Here is a 22,041-nt window from a genome sequence, read left to right on the forward strand (position 1 = left end):
ACAAGCAGCATGCTCATGTGCAGAAGGTGAAACTGTGGTTTAGCGTGACTTCTGAACAAGTTCTTTGCGTGGGTGGCCTCAGAGCATATTGGTTGCAGCATGGGGTCTTGAGAGAAGGCCATGGCACGAAAACGGGACTCGTGCAGGGCAGGCCTCAGTGGATGCTCAGCTTCCTTAGGCGGCAGGAAGCCTAAGGAAGTCGCCCTTGGCCTCGCACCTGCTCTTGGGGTTGCGACCGCTTGCATCTTTGAGGGGAAGAGTGGCCTGTCACCAAAAGAAGCAGGAAGCAAACAGCTTGCAAGTAGCTTGGGGCACTTTTCAGAATCGGTCCTTCGAACTGTGAACTTGTGCAGTCCAGAAAGTGAGACCTGATGATGACTCAAGGCCAGGATTCTCTGAATTCAAGTCAGGCTCCTGATGTGGGCGGGGCAGGTCACCTCCTGCCTTACCTGCTTTCCAAGCCAGCTTAACCACTGAGGAACTGCAGGGTAGGGCGGGCTTAATGCTGAACATGGAGGGTCCAAAGTGGCCCAGCTTAACCTGTGTGTGTGTGTGTTCAGGAGCATCATGTCCTGGATTGTTCCACGGGCTTGTAGGTTTCTATGTCTTCTGATTCATTGTATTGCCTGGTGTTTCTGCCCTCCCTGAACACAGATGACATGCAGGTCATATCCAAATTGCTATTTTTCATCTGTTACTAATTTCCCAAACAAGCTGCCCTTCTTACTATAATGAAGGCTTCCCCCAGCAACGAATAAGAATACCAAGTGCACAAAATACATGGAGAATTATTCATTCATTCATTCATTCATTCATTCAAAACATTCGTATGCCGGCCAGATGTGCCACAGCACCTCTGGGCAGCTCACAACATAAGATAAAAACACAATGAAACATAATAAAAAACCATAACATATTACATATCAGAAACCACAATAAAATACAGGAAAACATACAAAAAGGTCTAAGGCGATCAGTTATTAAAATGTTTTTTGAAAGGGAAGGTCTTCGCCTGGCGCCAAAAAGAAATTAAGGAAGGCGCCAGGCGAGTGTTCTTGGGGAGAGCATTCCAGAAATAGGGAGCAGCTGCAGAGAAGGCCTTTCATTTCCTTAAGGGATGGCTCCTGCTGGAGGGCCCCCTGCATAGATCTCAAAGGCCAGGTAGAATTAATAACTGTTACGTATACAGATTAGTCTAAAATTCAGCCAGGGTTACTCATGGGACTAGCCTTAGTTGCAGCGTCAAAAATCCTTCTGACCAGAAAGTGGCCTACTGTGATAATTGCTTTTCTTCATTCTCTCTTTTTATCCTTCTTCCTTTAAAAAAAATTAACACCATAACGCAGAGGAGAACGATGAAGCTGAAGCTGCCGAGATCCATTTTTCTGGGAAGGTTGGAGCAAAGAAACAGCGGAAGCTAGAGGAGAAGCAAGCTAGAAAAGCTCAGCGAGAGGTGAGTTTTCCCACAGCTTATTCCGAGGCCAAAAGAGGAGAGGCGCTGCGTTAAGGTTCGGCACCTGTCCAGTTAAAAAAACCCGATTGGAAGCCCTCCGCTGGGGACACTGGATAGGGTAGACTGTAGGGCTGGTTGAACCAGTAACTTGAACTGGTACGAAGCAGTCCCCTGCCTTCCCAGAGAGTTGGTGCAAATACCAATATGCAGAGGGCAAGCTTGGCCAGCTCAGTCTTTCCTGAACCACATTTTGTGTGACGTCTCGAGGCACAAGCCACACCAGGAAAGGTTTACTTGCAGCCTGTGTGAGAGCAAAGGTTGCCCACCTACACAGCAGTCACCTTCCTCCTGGTTTTCCATATGAGTGAATGGCCTGCCAGGCCTGCTGATTGGGCAGAGGCGAGCCCCGAGCAGTGACTCAAACAGCTGCTTCAGGCACTGGGCTTTCCCACCACGCCTCCACAGCGGGAGCAACCGATTGGCCCCGTCACCCCCCGTTTCGGCCTGTGAAAGCGCCTCACAGCCAGGCAGGCCGTTGATCCACCCAGCCGAGCCTTGCCCACTCTGATCGGCTGCAGCAGCACGCCGAGGCTTTCCTTGTAATTGTGAGGCGAGCGGCTTCCAGGAATCCCGTGCCCAGTTTGCCACCTAAATGTGGTCAGCAGGCAGCACGGGGAACTTCTCTTTCAGGACAGCCCTTCATGGCTGCAGTCTTGCTGTGCTGTGGAATTCTGCATCTTGGAAAGAAGGGGAAATCGGTCTCTTTTTGCTTCCACGCTGCTGAATTCTCACAGGAAACTCAGGGCAGGGGAATGGGGGGACTGCTGAGAGGGCCAGGACGGGCCTTGTTGCCTGCCCAGCTTTAATTGGAGAGGCCAAGCACTGCGCAGGGGCTTCCCAGGGCCACTGCCTGAGGTCATTTTATTCTGGGCATTTATTCTGCATGCAAGACCTTTATTCTGGCCCCAGTGTTGCTTTTTAATGTTTATGTATGTGTGTTTGTGTGTGCACAACATGTGCGTACACCATGTTAATCTTTATGCATGGGTGTTTGTGTGTATAATTGTGTTATACTGAGTCTGCCCACAGCTTCACTACCTAGTTTGATTTGGCAGCAGCTGCTCAAACTGCAGAAATGTTAGGAATTAACTCTCCTCTCCCTGTAGAGGCAAAAGGGAGGAAGGCAAAATCACATGAAAGACTCATTCAGAGGCACAACAGGGAGCCTCCTCCCAGGAGCCTTCAGAGATGCAATAAATGTTTTTTTTTTTTGTTTTTGTTTTTGTTTTTTGGAATCATGTTACATTTCCTCTGGGGAGCGTGTTTCAGGAAGGGCTGAGTTGTAAATGCAGCACATGGACCAGTAGAACTGATGCTGATGCTTTAAAAGGATAATCTCAGTGTTTTGCCATCAGGAAATTCCACTTGGTTGGTGATTAACTCCATCACCTTTCAGCCTTTTCAGCTCTGGGCACTAGCTTTAATTTCACCCCAGTACAGGAGCCATCACTTACATAAAACTATTAATGTTCCTCTTTCTCCTTCTCTGCCCTATTTTTCTCTTCTCTCTCTCCATTCCAATTTTAAACTGCCACCTTACGCATACTCAGCTTCAGACTGAGAGCGGGAGAAGGAAAATTATGTAAGATGCATGGAGTTTGTTGTAAGAAAAAAAGCAGGATTTAACTCAAGGAAAGACTGACAGACAGACAGCTTTGCTGGGAGTAAGTCCCTTGGAATACAGAAAGACCAACAATTCCCAGCACAGCTCTTTCTATCTAAAGGAACATAGAATGATGCCCTAAACTACAAAATGTCGTATGTATTAAATGTGAAGTGCTGGAATTCCCCATCATCTCAGAACCTGTTCCAGCTCTGCTCAAAGGAAGTTCTGCTGCAGCGTTCACATCAGTTGTCCCGATGCTGCATCCCGAGTGCTTCACACATACCCCATCCCAAGAGCCTCAGTTGCCCCTCTTAATCGGCTTTCTGGAAGGGTCAGGGTGTAGGATGCGTCTCTTCTATTTGGTCTTCAGTTCAGCCCACGTTAATTGTTGGAGATGGTTTGGTTTTATTTCTCCTTCCGCTTTGCCTTGAGTTCTGCAATGGCTTCCGATAAATCGTTCAAATTCAGGAAGGTGGCTCTTAAAAGGAGCTGAGGATCTGATGCCACCTCACGGCAACTTCCGTATTCTCCAGGGTAGCTGGGACAGATCAGAAGTGCCGCCTAACACTCCAGGAGGCACCTGCTTGGGGAAGGCTGGTTCAGAAGCCAAGCCTGCTTTGCAGATGCTGCTGCTAAGCAAGCATTGCTTCCTTGATGGCATGTACAGTGCAGTTGAATGGCTTCTCAGAGTGAGAAGACGGCAAGGTTTTGAAGTGATGCTGCCTGAGGAAGCTGCCGTTCTCCCAGAGCAACCGATTGCAGCGTGTGGTCTCTAGCGAGATCTCTTGCATTCGAAAAGCCCAAGTCCACAGTAGCGCAATGCCTTTCTTATCTCCACCAAAAGATCACAACCACGCACAGCTTCTGGGAGTTATCACTGCAGCTATGGGAGTCGTGGTAAAGCCCATTTGGAGAGCACCTGCCTGGGAAGGCTGGTTTGTCTGGAGTGGTGGGAGGTTTCAGGGTGCTCCATCAGAGAGGGCCTGGCTTGCTGAGGTCCTGTAACAGGAGAGGCTAGCAAGGAAGGAATCTAGAAGCTGCTCCCACCTCTGAGCTGTGGGTCCTTCCCTGAACAAGACACCAGGAGCAGGCAAACAGGGTAACCTGGAAAAATATGAGGTGTGGCATTTCTCTGAGGGCTCCTTTCTGATTTCTTGTGGGGAAAAATAGGACCTTTGGGTAGTATTCTCCCTTATTTTCTCCTTTGGATTTAGTGAAATGCTTAAGATTAGGAGGTGCTTTGACTCAAAATTTGAAGCATTTTTTAAATATATGCTAATCTAGAGCATTACTTATTAAGTATGCTGCTAATCCTTAATGCTGTGACTGGATGTGAAAGCTTAGTCCAAATAATGCCGTTTGTGGGCTCTATTTTCAACTTCTTTCCTTTAACCTGCTGCTCAGCTGGCTGCTCAAAGATGCAGTGGGTTATCCAGGCTCCAGCTGTGCCCGCCCTCTCTGGGTGGATACGCGGGTCATGGCAAGCCTCCCTGGCAGTAAGCCACCATGAATGGGTTGTTTTGTAACTAACCTTCAGCGTGCCCTACAGAAGGGCAGGCTGGCCACAGATGGCTTGCTGCATCCCCCTCCTTCCTGCTTGCCCCTCCGGGCAGTATCTCAGGGGACTCCGCTGCAACACCAAGTCATCTCTTTCTTCCTGCCATAATTAAGAGCCATTTTCAGCTCCCCGTGGCTTTTTACATTTTAAACTTCTTCATTTTTGGACATCACACAATCCAGCTTTCACAGTTCCTCTTGGATAGCTGCTGGTAGCCCTCTCAAAGGGCCCAGGGGGCTCCCAGTGGTGGGCAGCACCCCAAACAGAGTGTAAATTACAGCACACCCTTTTTGTGAGCCGGGTCACTTTTTGCCGGCTGTCAGGGGAAAGCAAAAAGGGGGCGGGAATCTATTTGGATCCCTGAAATAAAAAGTATAACTTTTTTTTTTAAATGAGATGCACTTGCTCAGCTGCTGAGGTGCATAGTTCCACGAGTCTGGGATTTGAAGCCTTGCTGGGTCAGGACCAGGAGGGAAGCAGCTAAAGAAGCTAAAGTGCAGCTGGCAAGTGGACGTTGCTGCTAAGAGTCTCCGGATATTGAAGATGTGAGTGATCACATTTCCTGATCACTTTTTCCTGAGACCTGGTGCTCACCAACGATGTCTCGGGAAAGTTTAAAAGTGCTTTCCCCCCATCCAGCCTTTTCTGGGGAAAGGGCCTCTTGGCAGCTGGCTGTCAGGACTCTGGGTCTGCTTGAAAAGGCCATTTTGGCAGAGTAGGGGGCGGTTTTAGTCTGGGGCAAATGACAGCTTGCTTTCACAGTCTCCAGAAAAAAGCAAGTTAAAAATGCAGAAAGTTGCAGTCAGTCCCAGGCAGCTTCTGCTTGCGTCTTCGGGGTTCATAGGCCATGTCAGTGGCCCCCAGAGGGCTGTTTGTGCATCAGTGAGGTGTCTGGCTGTGCCAGTGTGGCACTCAGGGCAAGTGGCAAGGTGTTTCTGCTGCCTGGGACCAGCAAGTCTCTGGCTGCTGGGCTTATCCACAGTGAGATCCCTGGTCTAGGTTCAGACAATGCAACAATGCATTTTGTTTAAAAAACCAAAACAAGCCACCATAGGTAAACGGGACTGAGTTTGGCCGGCATGCCAATCAGCCATGGTGGGTTGTCGTGTCACCTGAATGAGGTCATTCTCGCGCTGACCTGGGTCACGCATCAAGCCACGGCACAGTGGGTTGGTGTAGCAGAGGCTTAGCGCGATGTCAAAACCCACCACAGCTTTTCCTTCATGGACAAGCCATGCTGAGAACCCATGGTTTGTAGGAGGGTGGCTCGTTGTGATGTTTGAACCCAGCAGAGTTGCTTCGGCATGGGCTGTTTAAAGTGGCAAGGGGGCTGCTAAGCAGGAGTGGTGGGAAAGCCCCACTGGCCCCTCCACGTGACTTCACTGACCACGCACCATCTCCAGTCTCCTCCTCCACGTTGTCACTTTCGCAAAAAACAACACGATTCTTTCCCCACCTTTGGGAAGATTTACACAAATTTAACATACTCTTTTCCATCTTCACATTGAGTAGAATGGACACTTGTTCAAGTTGATTTGGTTTTTTTCTCCTTCAAGGAGATGTTTTCAAATTTAATCCTATTTTTTCACCTTCTGGTAGATTGGTGTGTATTTTCCCACCTTTGGGGAGACTTGTGCAAACTTGCCTTAATTTATTTAAACTTTTGAGATTTGCACAAATACGTCGAAGCTCAGCAGTTACTCTGCTTTATTCCAGTCGCTACTGTGTTAAAGCAGATTACGTACTGCACTTCAGTGGATTTTCCTGGACATTTCCATATGCTCAGCAGCCCTCTGCAGCCCTCCTGTCCCTCTGACAGCTGCCAACGGGGACCCATGGAAGGAAGCAACAAGCGCGGAGGCACCAGGGCAAGCCAGACGTCTCAGCGCCGGCAGGCAAGGAGCTCTGGGCCAAGGCAGGCATCTCGTGTATTGCCGTCTCCCCGGCCTGGTTTCTCCATGGCTTCCAATTTCTCTCTGCCTAACTTGGATGAAAGAGTTCTCCAAGCGTTTTCTCTTCCAAAATTTTGCAAGCTTCTGGTCCTTTCCACACTGGGCTGAAGAGCGGGCTGTTATATATTTGTACGTGCAGCTGCATGCAGGATCGGGGTTGCTTTGCAACTGTGTGTGTTTCTATGTTTAGATGGGAAAGTATTTTGAAGCACTTACTAATGTGCATTTAGTTCTGAAACTCCTGGGTGTTGGAAAGCCAGCTTGCAAAACAACAAAACAACAGGGTTAGTGAATTTTTCCCCCTATTTTTAAGCACAAGAACTTCTGAAGAATAATTTTGGCTTCTCTCTCCCCCCACTCCCCCAAATTTCCGAAGGCTGATGAAGCAGAGCGGGAAGAACGAAAGAAGCTTGAGCAGAAGCGAGAGGAAGAGCGGCACAAAGAGGAAGAGCGGCTGCGCCAGGAGGAGGAGAAAGAGGTGAGCTTTGCCACTGGGCTCGAACAGGGAGGGGCTCTTTTCAGCCCGTGGTCTTTGATTCCCTCCTAGGAAACTTTTAGGGGGTGTCGTGCCTGTGGCAGATGGGGCTGCAGCCACCCAGCCATCATCCTCGCTCTTCCTCACCCACCCCCACGCTCACTGCCCAACCCATCATTCACTTCTTTATCTCAGCCACCTCTCCCTCTCTCCCCCCACCCCCTCCGCCAGCCCCCAGTGCACTTGGGCTTCTAAACGGGGCTGGGCAACTTATGGCTATCCAGATATTGTTGGATTCCAGTGCCTCTCGGACCTTTCACATGCTGCAGTTTCTGCAGGGGAGCTGTGTGGGCAGTTCTTAGATCGGTCGCCGCACGCAGGACGATGCTCCCCTGCCCTATCCCATGCCCCCTCCCTTCTGCTCCACTTCCACACAGGGGCAGGGTGGGGGGAATGGAGAGCCCCACGGGCCACATCCAGCCTGCAGATTGGAGGTTCTCCAGCCCAGGCCGAAAGGCCAGTATTCAGCACAGGCTAGAAAACGTCCGTGTGAGGCTCGTGCCCTGGTCCAGAGATGCCCACAACAACAGCCTGGCTAAGCAGTCACAGGTTGGCCGGTGCTTGTTTTGGAGAGCCGCTGGAAGCTGCAAATATTCCAGTGGCCCCTGCGCAGTCGTCATCTCGACCCCATTTGAAGTGGCACTAGGCCAGCTGCCCCCCCCCCGCCCCATTTCCATACCTTAATTCATGCCTGAAATGCAATGTGCAGGAGGCAAGAGTATCCGCAGGGGCCGATGTAATCCCATGAAGTGGCTGTGGATGGAGACCAGTGGTTGGTCCTTTCGCCCAGCTGCCTCCTCTGCAGGTGACAGGTGATCTTCGAGGCCTCAGGCAAGGGGGTCTTTCCAAGACCATCCAGAGATGCTCCTCTGTGGGCAGAATTTGATGCATTTGGATGGCTGATTTGGGAGGAAGCAAGTTGCATCAAATAAGGCATATAGTGAAGAATCGCTTCACCCAGCAACCCTGATTGTCTGGCCTAAGTTGCTGCTTCAGGCAGCAGGAACTGCCTGTTTCCAACCAAGTTGTTGGAGGGGTTGCTCCTGCCCCGGTTTACATCTTGCTGCTCTTTGTAGAATTTTAAAAGGCATCTCCTTCTCTTCCTCAGAAGAAACAAAAATAGGGTCAGGTTCTAAGCAAAACAAAGTCGTTTCTAACTCTCATCTCTTCGTTAATTTCTGCAGAAGTTGCTTTTGCCACTTTCTGAATAGTGGAGGGTGAGGCTAGTGAGTGGAAAATTAAAAGAAAAATGGATTTCAGCGTAATTTGAGCTACACATTGAAGACTTTTCACTTGCCTGTTTTTAATAATTGGTTAAGCCATAGATGAGCAATAGTAGTGAACATCTTGGTATTTAACCGAGTAAGGGGAGTTTTATTAAAATTATGGTGGGGAAGTCCTAGAAAAGAAGAGACAACAGCAGTGAGATCTCATTGCCAGAGAAGGATATTTTCCAGGTCAAAATATTCAAGACACAGAATATTTTCTTTTTATAACTGGGGATGAATGAATTTGTCTGTTGGGGTTCCTACAAGTTTCTAACTCTTTGAAGCAACATTTTGTTCCTTCCCATTTCTGCATAAATTTATGATTTTTTAGGAAGAAGTCCACACAAAAATTCATGCATTTCTTGTGTGTCCTTCTCCTAATATATGTCTTTTTGAATGCATTTTTGATTGGAGAACTAAGGCCCAAGATACAAAGAAGTGCAAAAATTCAAGAATAGTTGCATTCTATTTTGTGTATTAGTCTGCAAAGTGCAAATTAATTCAGGGTGTGTCAAATATCAACCAAACAAATATATTTAGGCCTTTAAAATCCTTTCCATAGAGAATAAGGACTAAGGAGTTAAGCCTAGAACTTCATGGAAAAGGCGGGGTCTTGGAGAGCTGGGCTTAAAAGAAAGAAGAGGTCAATCCTCATAGGTTGTCCTTCTCCAGTTTGGTGCTGTATGAGACCAAGTGGACTTGCTGGCTGGGGATAATGGAGGCTGGGGTAGGCAAGGTTGGGGATAGGTGATGCAGTTGTTCCGGGAAGGAACTCCTGGAATCGGGGACAAAGAGAGATTAAAAAGGAAGACATTTGTTGGATCAGGAGATTTTGAGAAAGCTGAGGTGGGTGGAGTTGGAAGAGCAAAAGTTATGCATGAGGCAGAAATATATTGAGGTATGAAACAGGGAAGATGGAGCATCACCAAGGAAGATCAGTATAATTTTTCATGAGGCAGGTCTGGGCGGTTTTGGGGGGCTCTGTCTCCCCTGCAGAGGCGGTTCTTGCTCTAGCAGAGTGACCTTGTGAGTGGGGTTGCTTTGCTTTTTCACGGCTCTGAAATGCAGTATCTGTCTGCTAAGGACCTCCCTCTCCCGGTCTGAAATATTGCCTCGCTGACACTTCCAAGACCTGCAAACCTACAAGACAATCCCATAGAATCCAGAGGGACTTATCTTTTATATTTTGTGGGGGTTTTTCCCCAATGGATCTGCATATATGCATTCTTTAAAAAAGAAAGCTGAGCCAGGCTCATCTCTCCAAACCATTCCACACTGGCAGCCCTACGAGGGCAGTTTAGGAACACGTGGTTGTCATTGTGTGGGTGGGGTGGTCAGGGCTTTGTACATATTTGTAGGGTGAGTCTGTGTTGTCCCGGGCACCAACAGGGCATTTTCTTGGTCCTCGTGTTGGGGGAGGGAGCCCCAGGCAAGTGTCCCCACTGCTTCTGGCCTTGGAAACTCAAACCTACATCTCTAATGGAGCTTGTTTCCTCTCAAAACCCCCAATCGATGCGCCAGCCCTGCAAAGGGCTGTTTGCCGCCGCCTCTCATAGCCCTGGGAATTTCCCTCTCGCCCGTGGAGTTTTTTCAGTGGAGGAAATGGTTTACCACAGATACTTGATCAGCGAGAGCAAATGTCTCACATTTCAGAGCAACGTTTCTTTGCAAGGGGTCTGTGCAGATGTGCTGTCAGAAATCCTGCCTTCCAATGCACGCTGCTTCCTTCGCATTACACAGTTGCTCCATTGCAGCGACTCGCTCGAGAGCAGGACATGTGAATATGGCTTTCCATCGAAGAACAACGCTCAGGTGCTCACACTGCTCCCTCCACACCACCCCTGGAAACAGGAGGAGGAGAATTATGTAAGCTGTTTTGAGCTCATTGGAAAAAGCGGGATATAAATCCAGTAAATAAATAAATATAAGTGGAGGGTTCTGCCGTAACTTGCATGCCATGTAAGCCATTTTATAGGCTTGCATTCTGTGCCTAGACCTGATCTTCCCGTGCCTTTTCTTGGCTGTTCATCCTCAGTCCTCTTCCTTTACAGTTGAGGACAGCACTGAAAGTAGGCACCATTCTAGCCAAGTTGCCCTAAGAGGAAAGGTGACAGCATCTGGCACTGTTTAGCTCAGAAAAGGGGTGAGTAAGGGGAGACATGATCAGAGAGTACAAAGTGCTGTGGAGAAAGTGGGAAAGGAGACCTTTTCCCCCCCTCTTTCCTAATCCGAAAACCCAGTAGGGCCATCCCATGATTGGTGGGAAATTCAAGACAGATTTATGAAAGGAAGGATTTCTTCCAGACCACATAATTAAACTAGGGAATTCACTTCTAGAAGACGGAGCGACAACCCCCAAGTTGGGCAGTTCTGAAAGGGGTTGGAGCAACGCTCAGAGAAAAGTCCGTCAATAATGAGTTTCGACGGCTCCGTGACACCTCCGGGGCCCAGTTGCCGGGGGACCTGGGCAGTTGCACTTGTATCCCCTGGACGGCTGGGTGGCTCGTGTGTGGGTAGAATGCTAGCCTAGGTGGACCCGTGCTCTGATCCAGCAGGTCTCTCTCGAAGTCCCCACTTACTCTTGGGTTCCTCTCCAAGCTGGGTGGGAAGTCCTCTTTAAGAGCGCATGCTTTCTTTGCTCGGTGAACACCCGTGGCAGAGCTCTGTGTGCATCGGGATGTGCTTCTTCGTTCTGTGTTCCTAGGACCATGTGGGGAAAAGTGATCCTGTCAACTTTCAGGTCAGGAATCTGTCTCAGGGGACACGTGCCTAAGTATCCAGCCCCCACCGGGGTCGATTTCCGTGCTCCCACCGGGATGAAGCAAGGCGCAGACACCGGCATGGCAACTGAGCTGACCGCCTTTCTCCACTAAGCCCGACGGGGAGGTGGACACAGGCACTGTGCAGCCCAGCCTTGCAAATAAATTCCCGGATCTAAATGTGCCTTCTGTGGATCTGGAGAAAACCTGGGTAAGTTTCAAATGGCACAACAGATTTTCACCAGACCCATGAAAGACACACTCACATTCTGGAAAAGACTCTGCAGCAACTTAACGTAGTTTACCTGGATGTCCAAAGGGCTTTTGGGCAAAAGGCCCTCTCCAAAGGGCCCCTGCACAAATGTGGCAGTCGTGGAATGGAAGGAGAGAGGCTCTTGCTTTCTGTTAAAAGCGGCGAAGAGGAATAAGCAGCAAGCGCTTGTGGAGCAGGAGGGTCCCATGGGAATCTGTCCCGCGACGAGTCCTTTCCACCTCACTCCTGAAAGATCTGGAATTGAGAGTGATCTGTGAAATAGACGGATCTGAAGAGGAAACCAAATTATTCCAGGTGGTTAAAATGGAAAGGGATTGTGAGGAGTTCTCAAAGGTCCTCTCCAAACTGGAAATATGGGCAGGCTGGGAGCATGCACTTTGGATTCAGTGTGAGCAAGTGTAAAGCAGTGTAGAAAAATTGGGGCAGAAAATCCCAACTTCAGGTCTAGGCTGATGGGATCAAGAAACTTTTGGGGTTGCCATGACAGCTCAGTGAAAATGCCGATCCGGCTGTGAAAAGGCAAGTTCCAAATTCAGCGTCATCAGGAAAGGAACTGAAAATAAAACTGCCCGTGTCGAACTCCATGTGCAACAGCTCTTAGGACACTGTGTGTAGTTGTGGGCCCTGCAGCTAAAAAGGATGCTGTAGAAAACGGCAAAGAAAAACGGCAGAGAAGGGCAAATAAATCTCCCTCCCTCTGTGTCTCTGTCTGTCTGTCTGTCTGTCTGTCTGTCTGTCTGTCTCTCTCTCTCTCTCTCTCTCTCTCACACACACACACACACACACACACACACACACACACACACACACAATCACACACACAATGCTAGAGCTCAGCATGGTCACCCATGAAGCTGTTTGGTGGGAAATTCAGGACAGATCCCACAACTGAACTGTGGAATTCACTTCCAGAAGATGCAGGAATGGGCCACCAATCAGGATGGCTTTAAAAGGGGATTGGACCAATTCCCGGAGAGAAGGCGACCCATGGATGCTGGTCCGGATGGCTAAGTGCTGCCTCCAGCATCCGGAGGCAGGACACCTAGGCACGCCAGTTGCAGGTGGGCAACATGGGCAAGAAGGTTCTGTTGTGGCCAGGCCTTGCTTGCGGATTTCCCATGGACAGCTGGTTGGCTGCTGGATGACCAGCATGCTGGGCTAGGTGGTCTGATCCCGCAGGGCTTTCCCTAGTTCTTGAAAGCCATCTGTGCAGGCAATCGCGACATTTTGTGGGGATGCATTTCCTAGATAAATCACACCTGATAAGTCATACTAGCATCACACTAGGGACTGGATGGCGATTGCTTCTTTGTGGATTTCAGAAATTCACTCCTGATCTGAGTAAAGACAGGGCTGAGTCTAACAGCTGCAAAGAGATGGCTTGGCGCGAGGGGCAGGGACTTCCTATTCTCTGGGGTACGTTAGAGACCGGCTTATGCAAATTGGTAAATGTTTTGCTCTATAAGACCAGCGTGCTTGTCTTCCGCAAATGCCAACACACACTGCGAGCTTTGGCTTCCTTTCTGGTTAGCAATTCTGGTAACGGGGTTGCTTGAGAGGCAGCTCATCAGAGGCGCGTCCTCCCGGCTTGCCTCTTCTGCTTGTTGAAGTGCAGGGCTGATGGCAAGGTAAGCAGGAACTGCGATAGCACGGTCAAAAGTCTGTTTTGTGAGGTGGTTGAGGCTAAGGATACACCCTGTTGCTCTCTGTACTAGGCATGGCTCAACCTGGAGATGGTGCAGCCGAGACCTTCTGTATGCAAAACCCACACTCTGAATTGAAGCTTGTTGAATTCTGGACATCGGTCTTCCTTCGGGGGCTGGGGAAGGGGTGGAAGTCACTGCCAAACCTGCAGCAAAGCTTGTTTGAGTTCTGTTTTTTTACGCTGGTGTGGAATTGGGGTGGGGGTTCAGTCACTGGCAGATCTGTAGTTTTATAAGGGGTGCTGAAGCACCTCCCACCCAAGGAATGCATGGTTCCATTTTGGAATCGCCTCCAGGGACCAGTTTCCAACTGTTGGGCAGAACTAAAAGCAAAAAAGAGCAGATTCAAAAATAGCAGCATATTTTTGCTTAAAGTCATTTCGGCCAGTAACTTAATCATTTTAGAATGGAGGGAGAAGCTGCCCAAAAGCTGGAATAGCCACACAACTAATTGCTGGTTAAGGAGTGCAGGCTAAGCCAGGGAGAGGGCTCAGCCATTGCAAAATTGCAGCCCCATCAGTCTTCTCGGCTTGCAATTCTACACCCCTGTTTCAAAGCAGACTCTCACAAATGAGGGAAGGATAGAGATCACACGCAATTTATTTAGCGGCTACCCATTTGCCTGTTATTTATTTCATGTTCGTATGACCTACTAGCCCGAGCTCTCTGAGCAGTGCATGTCAATCAGATGACTCCATTTTCTCCTGTCACACCCTCCCCACTTCCCACTCTTGCAGGAAGAAGCAAAGAAGAAGGCCAAAGAAGAGGAAGAGCAGCGGGAATACGAGGAATATCTCAAGCTGAAGGAGAGCTTCGTGGTGGAAGAAGAAGGGGTGGAGGAGGCCATGACGGAAGATGAGGTAGGGGCTGCCTGGCTGGTTGGGGAAGGGCTTCCCAGCATAGAAGTTATGGATACTGGAAGTGGGAGGGTTCATCTCTCGGGGAAACGGGGCCAAAAAGTGGGGAGGCCAGGAATTGGGGGAGGCAGACAGTCTAGCTGCAGGACTTGGTTTCATCGGATTGACTCGGAGCAATTTGCAACATGCCCTAGTAGAAGAAAGGTGAAGCTAATTAGCTAATTAGCATTGCTAATTGAATGGACAGCTATTATTGGACCACAGTTGGATGCTCCAAGAATTCCTCCGCCTCAGTGGCAGCTTGCCCTGTGTATTTCCTCATGGTTTTCTTGGCGAGCAAGGTCAGAAGTCGTGACTCCTTACTGCCTGTTCTTGCCACAGTCTGCAGGAAACGTGGCAGCATTTTCTCCCAGAGGAAACTGGGTCCTTCTGGAAGTTGTTGGAAAACAGCTTCTGTTGTCGCTGGCCATTAGCGACCGCTGGAGTCCCACAACTTCTGGACGAGCGCAGAGCTCCTGCTACTGGTACAGGGAGTGGAGTTTTGGACAAGGGCCCAGGGAAACACAAGTTGTTATAAGCCTGAAGTGGAGGGGCAGCGTGTGTAGACTTCTCGGCCCTCCTTTGGGGAAGGATGCTATAAAATACGTTGCAGCGTAATCCTGTTGCGATGCCTGAGTTTGCATAGCTGCATTTGCACACGGCTGGAGCCAGTCTTCGCCCGCCCAGCCTCCTGTCCTGCGTATTTTGGGAGCTGGGCTGCTTGGCTGGAGCGATTCCGAGTGGGAGGCAAGGAAGCTGGAAAGGGGTCAAGATGAGCCGCATCTCACCCTTCCGCGTCTCCTCCTCTTCCACCTCTGCGGTCGCTTTCCCAACCTCGGAGAGCAGCCGGCGCCGTTCTTCTGCACCAACTACACGGGGACAGACCTTCAGTTCTCAGACCTGAGGTCGGGGCATCGTACCTCGAGGCCTCTCAATGCCACTTGCAAACCACAGGATTGTCTGTTGATGTTGTTATTTCATTGTAACAGCTCCTTGTTTTTAATTAGTGGGAGTATCAAACCTGCTGATGATTATCCTCTTTGCTCGCATAAGGTTAATCTGCAATAATACTTTACCGCTATTTGACAAGCCAGTAGACCCAATCTTTTCTTTGACTGCTCAGATGCCTAACTTCTGTTTAGGCATGTAGAAAAGCAGAAGCACAAAACATCAACAATTCAACATCCACAGTTATTCGGGAGACATTACCGTTGAATAGAGAGCGTCAGGTAGCCAGGTCCTCTTTTATGTCGGTGGTTGTGGGCTGTTAAGATTGCAGGCCGAATCCTGGCCTTGGGTGTAGCACCTGCAGAACGCACTGAGAGAGAAGTGCCTTCCCACATAAAAGAGCAAAGCGCCCTCAAGAAGCCGTGAAAATCTTCCACAGTCACTTTCTGTATCAACATCGCTTCAATCCTACACACTTTTTACTGCGTGGTCAAGGGGCTTTTCTTTACTCATCAGCTATTCATATCTTTATAAAGCTACTCCTAAAATAGGAGGCATGTAATGAGAGCCTATGTTGTTGTCGTATTTCTGATTCCAGAAGTCTAAGAAGCCTGACCACATGAGAGCAAAATTCCCACTGCTATGAAGTCCTCTGCAGCAAATTAAAAGGAGCTATTTTTTTCAACAGAGAGGATGCCCCGCTGTGTTGCGGGTAGCCTGTAAGATGTGCTTGGCATCTTTGAAGATTTCTGTATTTAGCAAATTTTTACTGCATGGGGGTTGGCTCAAAAGTGCCATTGCTGGAATCTCGAGAGTAAATGTTAGAATTGAGAGGAATGCTGCATCTTCTGTTCTGTAGATGATCCATGATGTTTTTGCCAATATTTTTAAATACTTATGCGAGTCCCATTGATCACACAACCAACCCACCCCCCAAAAGCATGATTGCTGTCACAGTTTTGGCACTTATAATCTCATCAGGTACATTATCTACTCAGAAGCAAGTCCAGTTGTGCTAAGGGTTTCTCTGAGACTTGCTTTTCAATAGACCAGTATATGATAACTCTGACAGACATATTGGTCTTCCAGATTCTGATCCAAATTAATAGTGAGCAATATGGAATCCAGGCTGGTATCTTTTTGATTTGTGTTTACTGCAGAATACACTTATTTATTTATTTATTAATAATTTTTACAGGTGACTATCAGGCTTTGCTGGGGTGTGTGTGCGCGCGCACGCACGCGTGTGCATTCATTCATTCATTCAAAACATTTCTATGCTGCCCCATTTGCCGAAGCCTCGGGGCGGCTCACAACATAAATTAAAATATAATACATTAAAAATATAAAACAAATTCATGCATGTATGTGCACTTGCACCAATCTACTATTTTTGGCAGCCATTCAGTGACACAGCTTATGATGAGAGCAGAGGCAAAATGTTGAGCTCTGAATATATTTTTAAATTACTTTGTTGTTTGTCTTACCAAATCTCACACCTCAAAAACATTCTTCCCATTAAAGGTGGCCTAGAAATAATTTTGAATTGGTAAATATTTTATTATTGCATTAAAAATGCAGTTGATTGCATAAGCATTGCAAAATCCCAATCTTTCCAGGTTACAGTGCTGATTTCCGTACATATTTTATGGAAGGGTGTTTTTCAAGCAACATATGCTCACAGAAAATGTCTCTGCCCCAGAGATCTTACAATCTAAATTTCACTACAGGGGAGGAGAGAAGAGAGAATGTAAGAAGATGATGATCATATAGAGTTTATACTATGCTTCAATATGGAAGGGATGGCTTTTGAGAAGAGGTTCAAAGAAGCAAACCAAGATGGTACTGCACAGGGGGTCTGGAAATTAGCTGCAAGGTCAAGCTTTTCATACATGTACAGCTCTCTAAATGTAGGTCATTTTCTTGCAAATCTGATCCAAGAATCACTTGGGCCAATTTCAAGACATGTTGAAGGAGCAACCCGAACTTGTTTTGCGTGGCTCACAGAGGTGGTGGGAATGTTCTTAAGCCACTACAGAAAAATCCGTAAGAAACTGGTGGGTGGGTGGAAGTTTTTCCAAAATTTCTAAAAACTTTGCCAAAAGCTTTTCCATCTTGTCTTCCCTACTTTCCTGGAAACCCCTAATCATGGCTGACCGAGGGCAGAGTATTCTAAAATTTAAGAATCTTCTAGTATTCTTATAACATATCCTTTGAATAGTGACTAGATTTAAGACCAGATTCCCTAATCTGTTTGTTTTCAGAATTGCAGTTTACTGTTCTACTTTCTCTTTTAAATTAACCTTTTTTTCTCTTGCTGTGCCTAGTCACGTAGCTTCTTAACGGAACTTCTCGAGTACATCAAGGTATGTTGTTCTCCCATATTTTACTTTCTCCCTAGAATCTGTTTTTAATAATAATGAGGATGATGATGGTGATGGTGATAATCCTTGGATGCTACAGTTTGATTCTTTGACAGTCCAAGCATCTTGCTGAAATTCCAAGAGATGCCATGCACATGAGGGTATTTGTGCTGCACCAGTTGAATAGAGTGTCTGCATTCACTCGTCAGCTTGGTTGCTCTTGAGGGCGTTGAAAAGGTGTTGCATGAGGTGCTGCACTTCAGCATCCCAGTTCCTGTCCAGCAGCACAACTGGGATCAAGATCTGTAGCCTACAAACCTTTCGAGTTGAAATCACAGCTGTAGAGCATACGCTCAGTGCCGAACTTGGCAGCCTGAGGTTCAGTATATCCAGGTTCTGGGATTCAAGAGCTGGAAATAGCAAGAAATGGAGCCTAGATAAGGCCGGTGGCTTCCCTGGAGAAAAAGTTGGGAAGAGAAGCTGAGTGCATCCAGGTGTACCTTTTTTCCCTATTAATTCAAATTGTGAATTTTGAAAAACAAAAGCAAAGAATCAAAATTTAGAAAATAAAGTGTTACACTTTTATTAGATGAAACATACATGAAACTATTACAATGAATGCATATGGCATGTAACCCGACCTATTTTGTACATAGCAAAATGCACTGTCATTGTCAGAGATTGTTAAGCAGCCATATACCCATGTATTCGTTCATTCATTAATCATGCTTAACCCGCTGTGTCTTCAGGGGTGACCCTATGTCCTTCCCATGTTGTAATATTTGTCTTTTTAGCTGACAAGAGGGCATGGAGAATCCATTTTCGTTGTCCTTGCATTATGTTTCAAGAGATGAGTAGATAGTTAAAAAGCGTGTGCGCATCTGCCACAAAGTTTATCCAGATTGTAACCTCCTCCCTGCAAAGAAGCAGCCACTGGGCACCAACCTATGAATGAGAGAAGCAGTCGTTGTGGCATCCTAACATACTCAAAGCATCTGCTTTTTCTGAATTAAAATGTAACCTGAGAGCCATTGGCCTTTCTGAGATGGATAACAATGAAGCGATGCTTCGATGGGGTAGAGCAAGATACTCCACTTCAGTATTCCTTTCTGGATTGAGACCCTGTGCATCATCTTTATTTCCCAATAACAGATATTTGCAAGCAGGAACCGTGTGCCGCTGTAGCTCTTCAGCCCCATTCATGGTTTCCAGTAATAACGGGGTCTAAACGAGTGTTACCTGCTTGTACCTGCAGGAGCTACGGGGTGAACTGATTGGCCAGCTGTTGTGACAGGCACAGTCGAATCCCACCCCCAGTCCTTCCAGGACAGTCTTTTTCCAAGCTTAAGAAATCCAAGTGGGCCTTTTTCCAAAACAAACCCAAATAATTAAAGTGCTAGACGAGTGCTTAATTAAGCATATAATGTGAAATTAGCTGTATTGCTATGATGTGCTTGGGAGACGTGTAGAGAGATGGAAAGGGCAATGAAAAAAGAGGAAATCAGTGCTGCATTTGAAACTGAGTGTGTGCAATTTGGAAAGGAAGCCCGTGGGGAAGCTGAACTTACCTGATGGCAGGAAAACAACGCCTAGTTCCCTCTTTGTAGAAGTTTCTGCTTGGATATACCGTGTGTGTGTGTTTCTCTGAGACAGAGAGACTCAGTTGAAAAACAGTTTTGTTTTTAGTCACTTTGTATTAGCGGCTACTTATTTCGGGGTTAAGCAGATGCAATTGGGGGAAAAGAGGCGGACAAGCAGAGACGCTTAACAGGAAGACAGGAGTCCCAGTTCGCCACCAATCAGGCTCTCTTTCAATGGCAAATCAAACTGTACTTCAGGCTTTCCACATCTGCATGTGTGTATTTTTTCCACCCTCTCAAAGCACCTTTTACAAGATAAAGGTCATGCAAACCTTTAAGGCTGCTTTCAAGGCAGACTTGAAACCTTGATTCACCCTGTTTAAACCTTCAAACAGTCCCTCCCACGCTGCCCAAATGAGAAGCAAAGACCTTAACTTTTGCACCATTTTTGCTAACAAATAGCTCACCTCAAGCATGTAACCGTGGGGTGGGGTGAGAATAGAAAACCCTGAATTTTTGTGATCAGTTGTTGCACGACCCGTGGAGGTACTTAATATAACTTTGTCTTGAGGAAGTATCATTCGGTTTTTTAAATCCTGTCATTTTTCCTCTGTCCAAGGGAGTCTTTCTACACACTGCAAATCCACTCTGGCTCCTGGACTGAGGAAGTATAACGGTGCTAAAGCCACTGCCTTGTGTGGAACGCTGCTTTCCCAGTCCACGGTTCCAGGGGTCTGTTATCAGCGTGTTGCATCCTGATGAGTGAGCGACTTGCAGCGATGCTGCGTCTCTGTTTCCTCGCTTGTTGCCAGTGACTTTTCGGCTGTCTGTTGGGGTTAGTCCTAGCCAAGCTGCTTCCCGGTGTAACAAGACCGTAGGTTTGCCCTGCCCTTTATGCTTGTCCCCAAATCCGTTCAAACGAAGATGCAGGACCCTGGCAGTTCCAAGCTCTGAGAACTGGTTTTCATGGACTGGTGCCAGTTCAATACGTTCAGTCCATAATACTCAGTTCTCTAGCTTGGCTGCACCAGACTTCATAACTAAGGGATGCATGGGATTGGAGGCTGTCTAATGAGCTGCTGAACAATTTATTTCCCTGTTCTGTCATTTGTTTCTTCCTTTGTAAAAAGTGCTGCTTTTACCAGGGTACGAAAACCGGTGTTTGAAGAGTCAGCTTTGCACTTGGGGTTCAGGAGAGGTGGCAGAGATTCATGAAGAAAAACATGTATAAGGATAATCAGTGAAAGAAAATACACCACCGATTTCTGGCACTCGCTGCTGGGACAAATGCTTACAGCTACCAGTTTGGGTGAAGTTTAAAAAGAATTAAGACATAATCTGTGCATGTTTAGATGGGGAAAAGCCCTATCAAATGTAAGACATTTTTCTGTTGAAGCCAGCGTGGGATCGCGTTCTAAGGCCATGCTTTTGACATGTGGATGAGGAGTGCTGGGAATTGTACAACCCTTTCCTATCTAAATATGCACAGGATGGCTCCTTTGGACATTGTTAGCTTTAACTTTGGCTGTTGACAGTGGTAACTAGATGGACCTGCCGCATTCAGGGACTCTATTCCTTTGCATATCAGCTTGCAGAAAGAAAAGACAGGACAGCACAGACGATTCCATCCAATCCTAGAGGGCTGTTCTTATATTTGCATAAAATTGCATCTATCCCCTCGTGTGACACTAAAACCTGGAAATCTGACCTGCAGTGACAGGACTGAGAAGCAAAAGCCTCAAACTAGTAAAACTCTTCAGAAAATTCCTTGATGTAAACAAGAGCGGGAGAGCTGGAACCCTGCTAGAGCTGGGCCTCTCCGTTGTCCCTGGAGGTTAGAGACACCCCCAGTTTCCACACTGCATTTTTAAGCTGTCAGTTACTACATTTTTCAAGTCCAGAGAGCCATATTTGAGCCATGGCTTGGCCTCCAAGCCATTTTTAGCCCCAGACCCTCCACTCCTGCACATACAGAGTCAAACGGACACACCATTCCAGCTTGGCCCGCACAGCCCGCCACCCCCCCCCCCACCATCGTCGTCATCATCATCATCTGCATTTCTGTAGCACCCCACAGCCAAAGCTCTCTGGGTAGCTTGCAAAAATTCATAAAAACAGACAACAGAAATGCAATAAAATCCCAGGGCTTTCAAGTACGAGAACAGCTGCTCTTGCCGGCGGCACGGCGTGTGTTCGTACTGTTTCCCGTGTGCGAGAGAGAAGCCCTTCTTGTTTCACTTCCATTCCAAGTTGTGGCTGAGAGCTAATTTGGAAGGAGAGGGTCCCCTGGTCAGGCTGCCACATGCTCGCGGCTGCTGGCCCAGCTCTCAGGTGTTGGCCACGCAGTGCCTTGTTGTGGCCCATCAAGAGCCCTGCTCAGGGATGCCCACAGACCTGAGGCGGGAGAGGCAGTGTTGTCTAGTGGTTAGCCTGTTGGACTGGGGATCTGGTAGCTCTGGGTTCCAGTCCTCATTCATCCCTGGAGCTCACTGGGGGACTTGGGGCCAGTCACAGACTCACAGCCCAACCTACCTCACAGGGTTGTTGTGTGGGTAAGATTGAGAGCAGGAGGAGAATTATGTAAGCAACATGTGTTCCTTGGCAGGAAACATGGGTTATAAACTGAATAAATAATAGAATTAAAGCAAAAATAGACTGTAAGTACAAAGATCTGGATTTATTCAGTTGAGTTAATAGATGTGAAGTACATGAGCATGTGTATACAGAAATGCAGCTGGGAAAAATATGTTAAACCGTGTTTGACAAGGGCAGGCCAGATATCCATATATGAAGGGGTACCCAAAAAAATCAATTATTATTTAAAATTGTGTATTTATTTTTACATGTTCCAACTTCAGTTACCTTCAAAGTACACACTGTTTGATGCAATACACCTATCAGGACATTTTTCCACTGCTCAAAACAGGTTTTGAACTCATCGATTTTGATGCCTTTTAGTGCCATTTTTTGTTTCATCTCTTCCACATCTGCAAAACGTTTCCCTTTGAGGGCTTTTTTCATCCAGGGGAAAAACAAAAAGTAGCACAGGGCAAGCTGCGAGGGTCATGCCGTTTTTGGTCAAAAAC

At 47.5% G+C, this 22,041-nt stretch overlaps 1 protein-coding gene across 1 annotated transcript in view; it reads left to right on the forward strand.

Moving 5' to 3' along the window:
- Positions 1-22,041, forward strand: part of DDRGK1 (DDRGK domain containing 1) — a 50,631-nt gene that overhangs the window by 22,805 nt on the left and 5,785 nt on the right. Inside the window, exons 4-7 of the mRNA XM_044428350.1 lie at positions 1,347-1,453; positions 7,006-7,107; positions 13,906-14,028; positions 17,340-17,378. Of these exons, the coding sequence (XP_044284285.1) occupies positions 1,347-1,453; positions 7,006-7,107; positions 13,906-14,028; positions 17,340-17,378 (371 nt within the window). The remainder of the gene's footprint in view (positions 1-1,346; positions 1,454-7,005; positions 7,108-13,905; positions 14,029-17,339; positions 17,379-22,041) is intronic.

Source organism: Varanus komodoensis, unplaced genomic scaffold (assembly GCF_004798865.1).
Source record: "Varanus komodoensis strain SLA01 unplaced genomic scaffold, ASM479886v1 scaffold2, whole genome shotgun sequence".
NCBI classification, from domain to species: domain Eukaryota; kingdom Metazoa; phylum Chordata; class Lepidosauria; order Squamata; family Varanidae; genus Varanus; species Varanus komodoensis.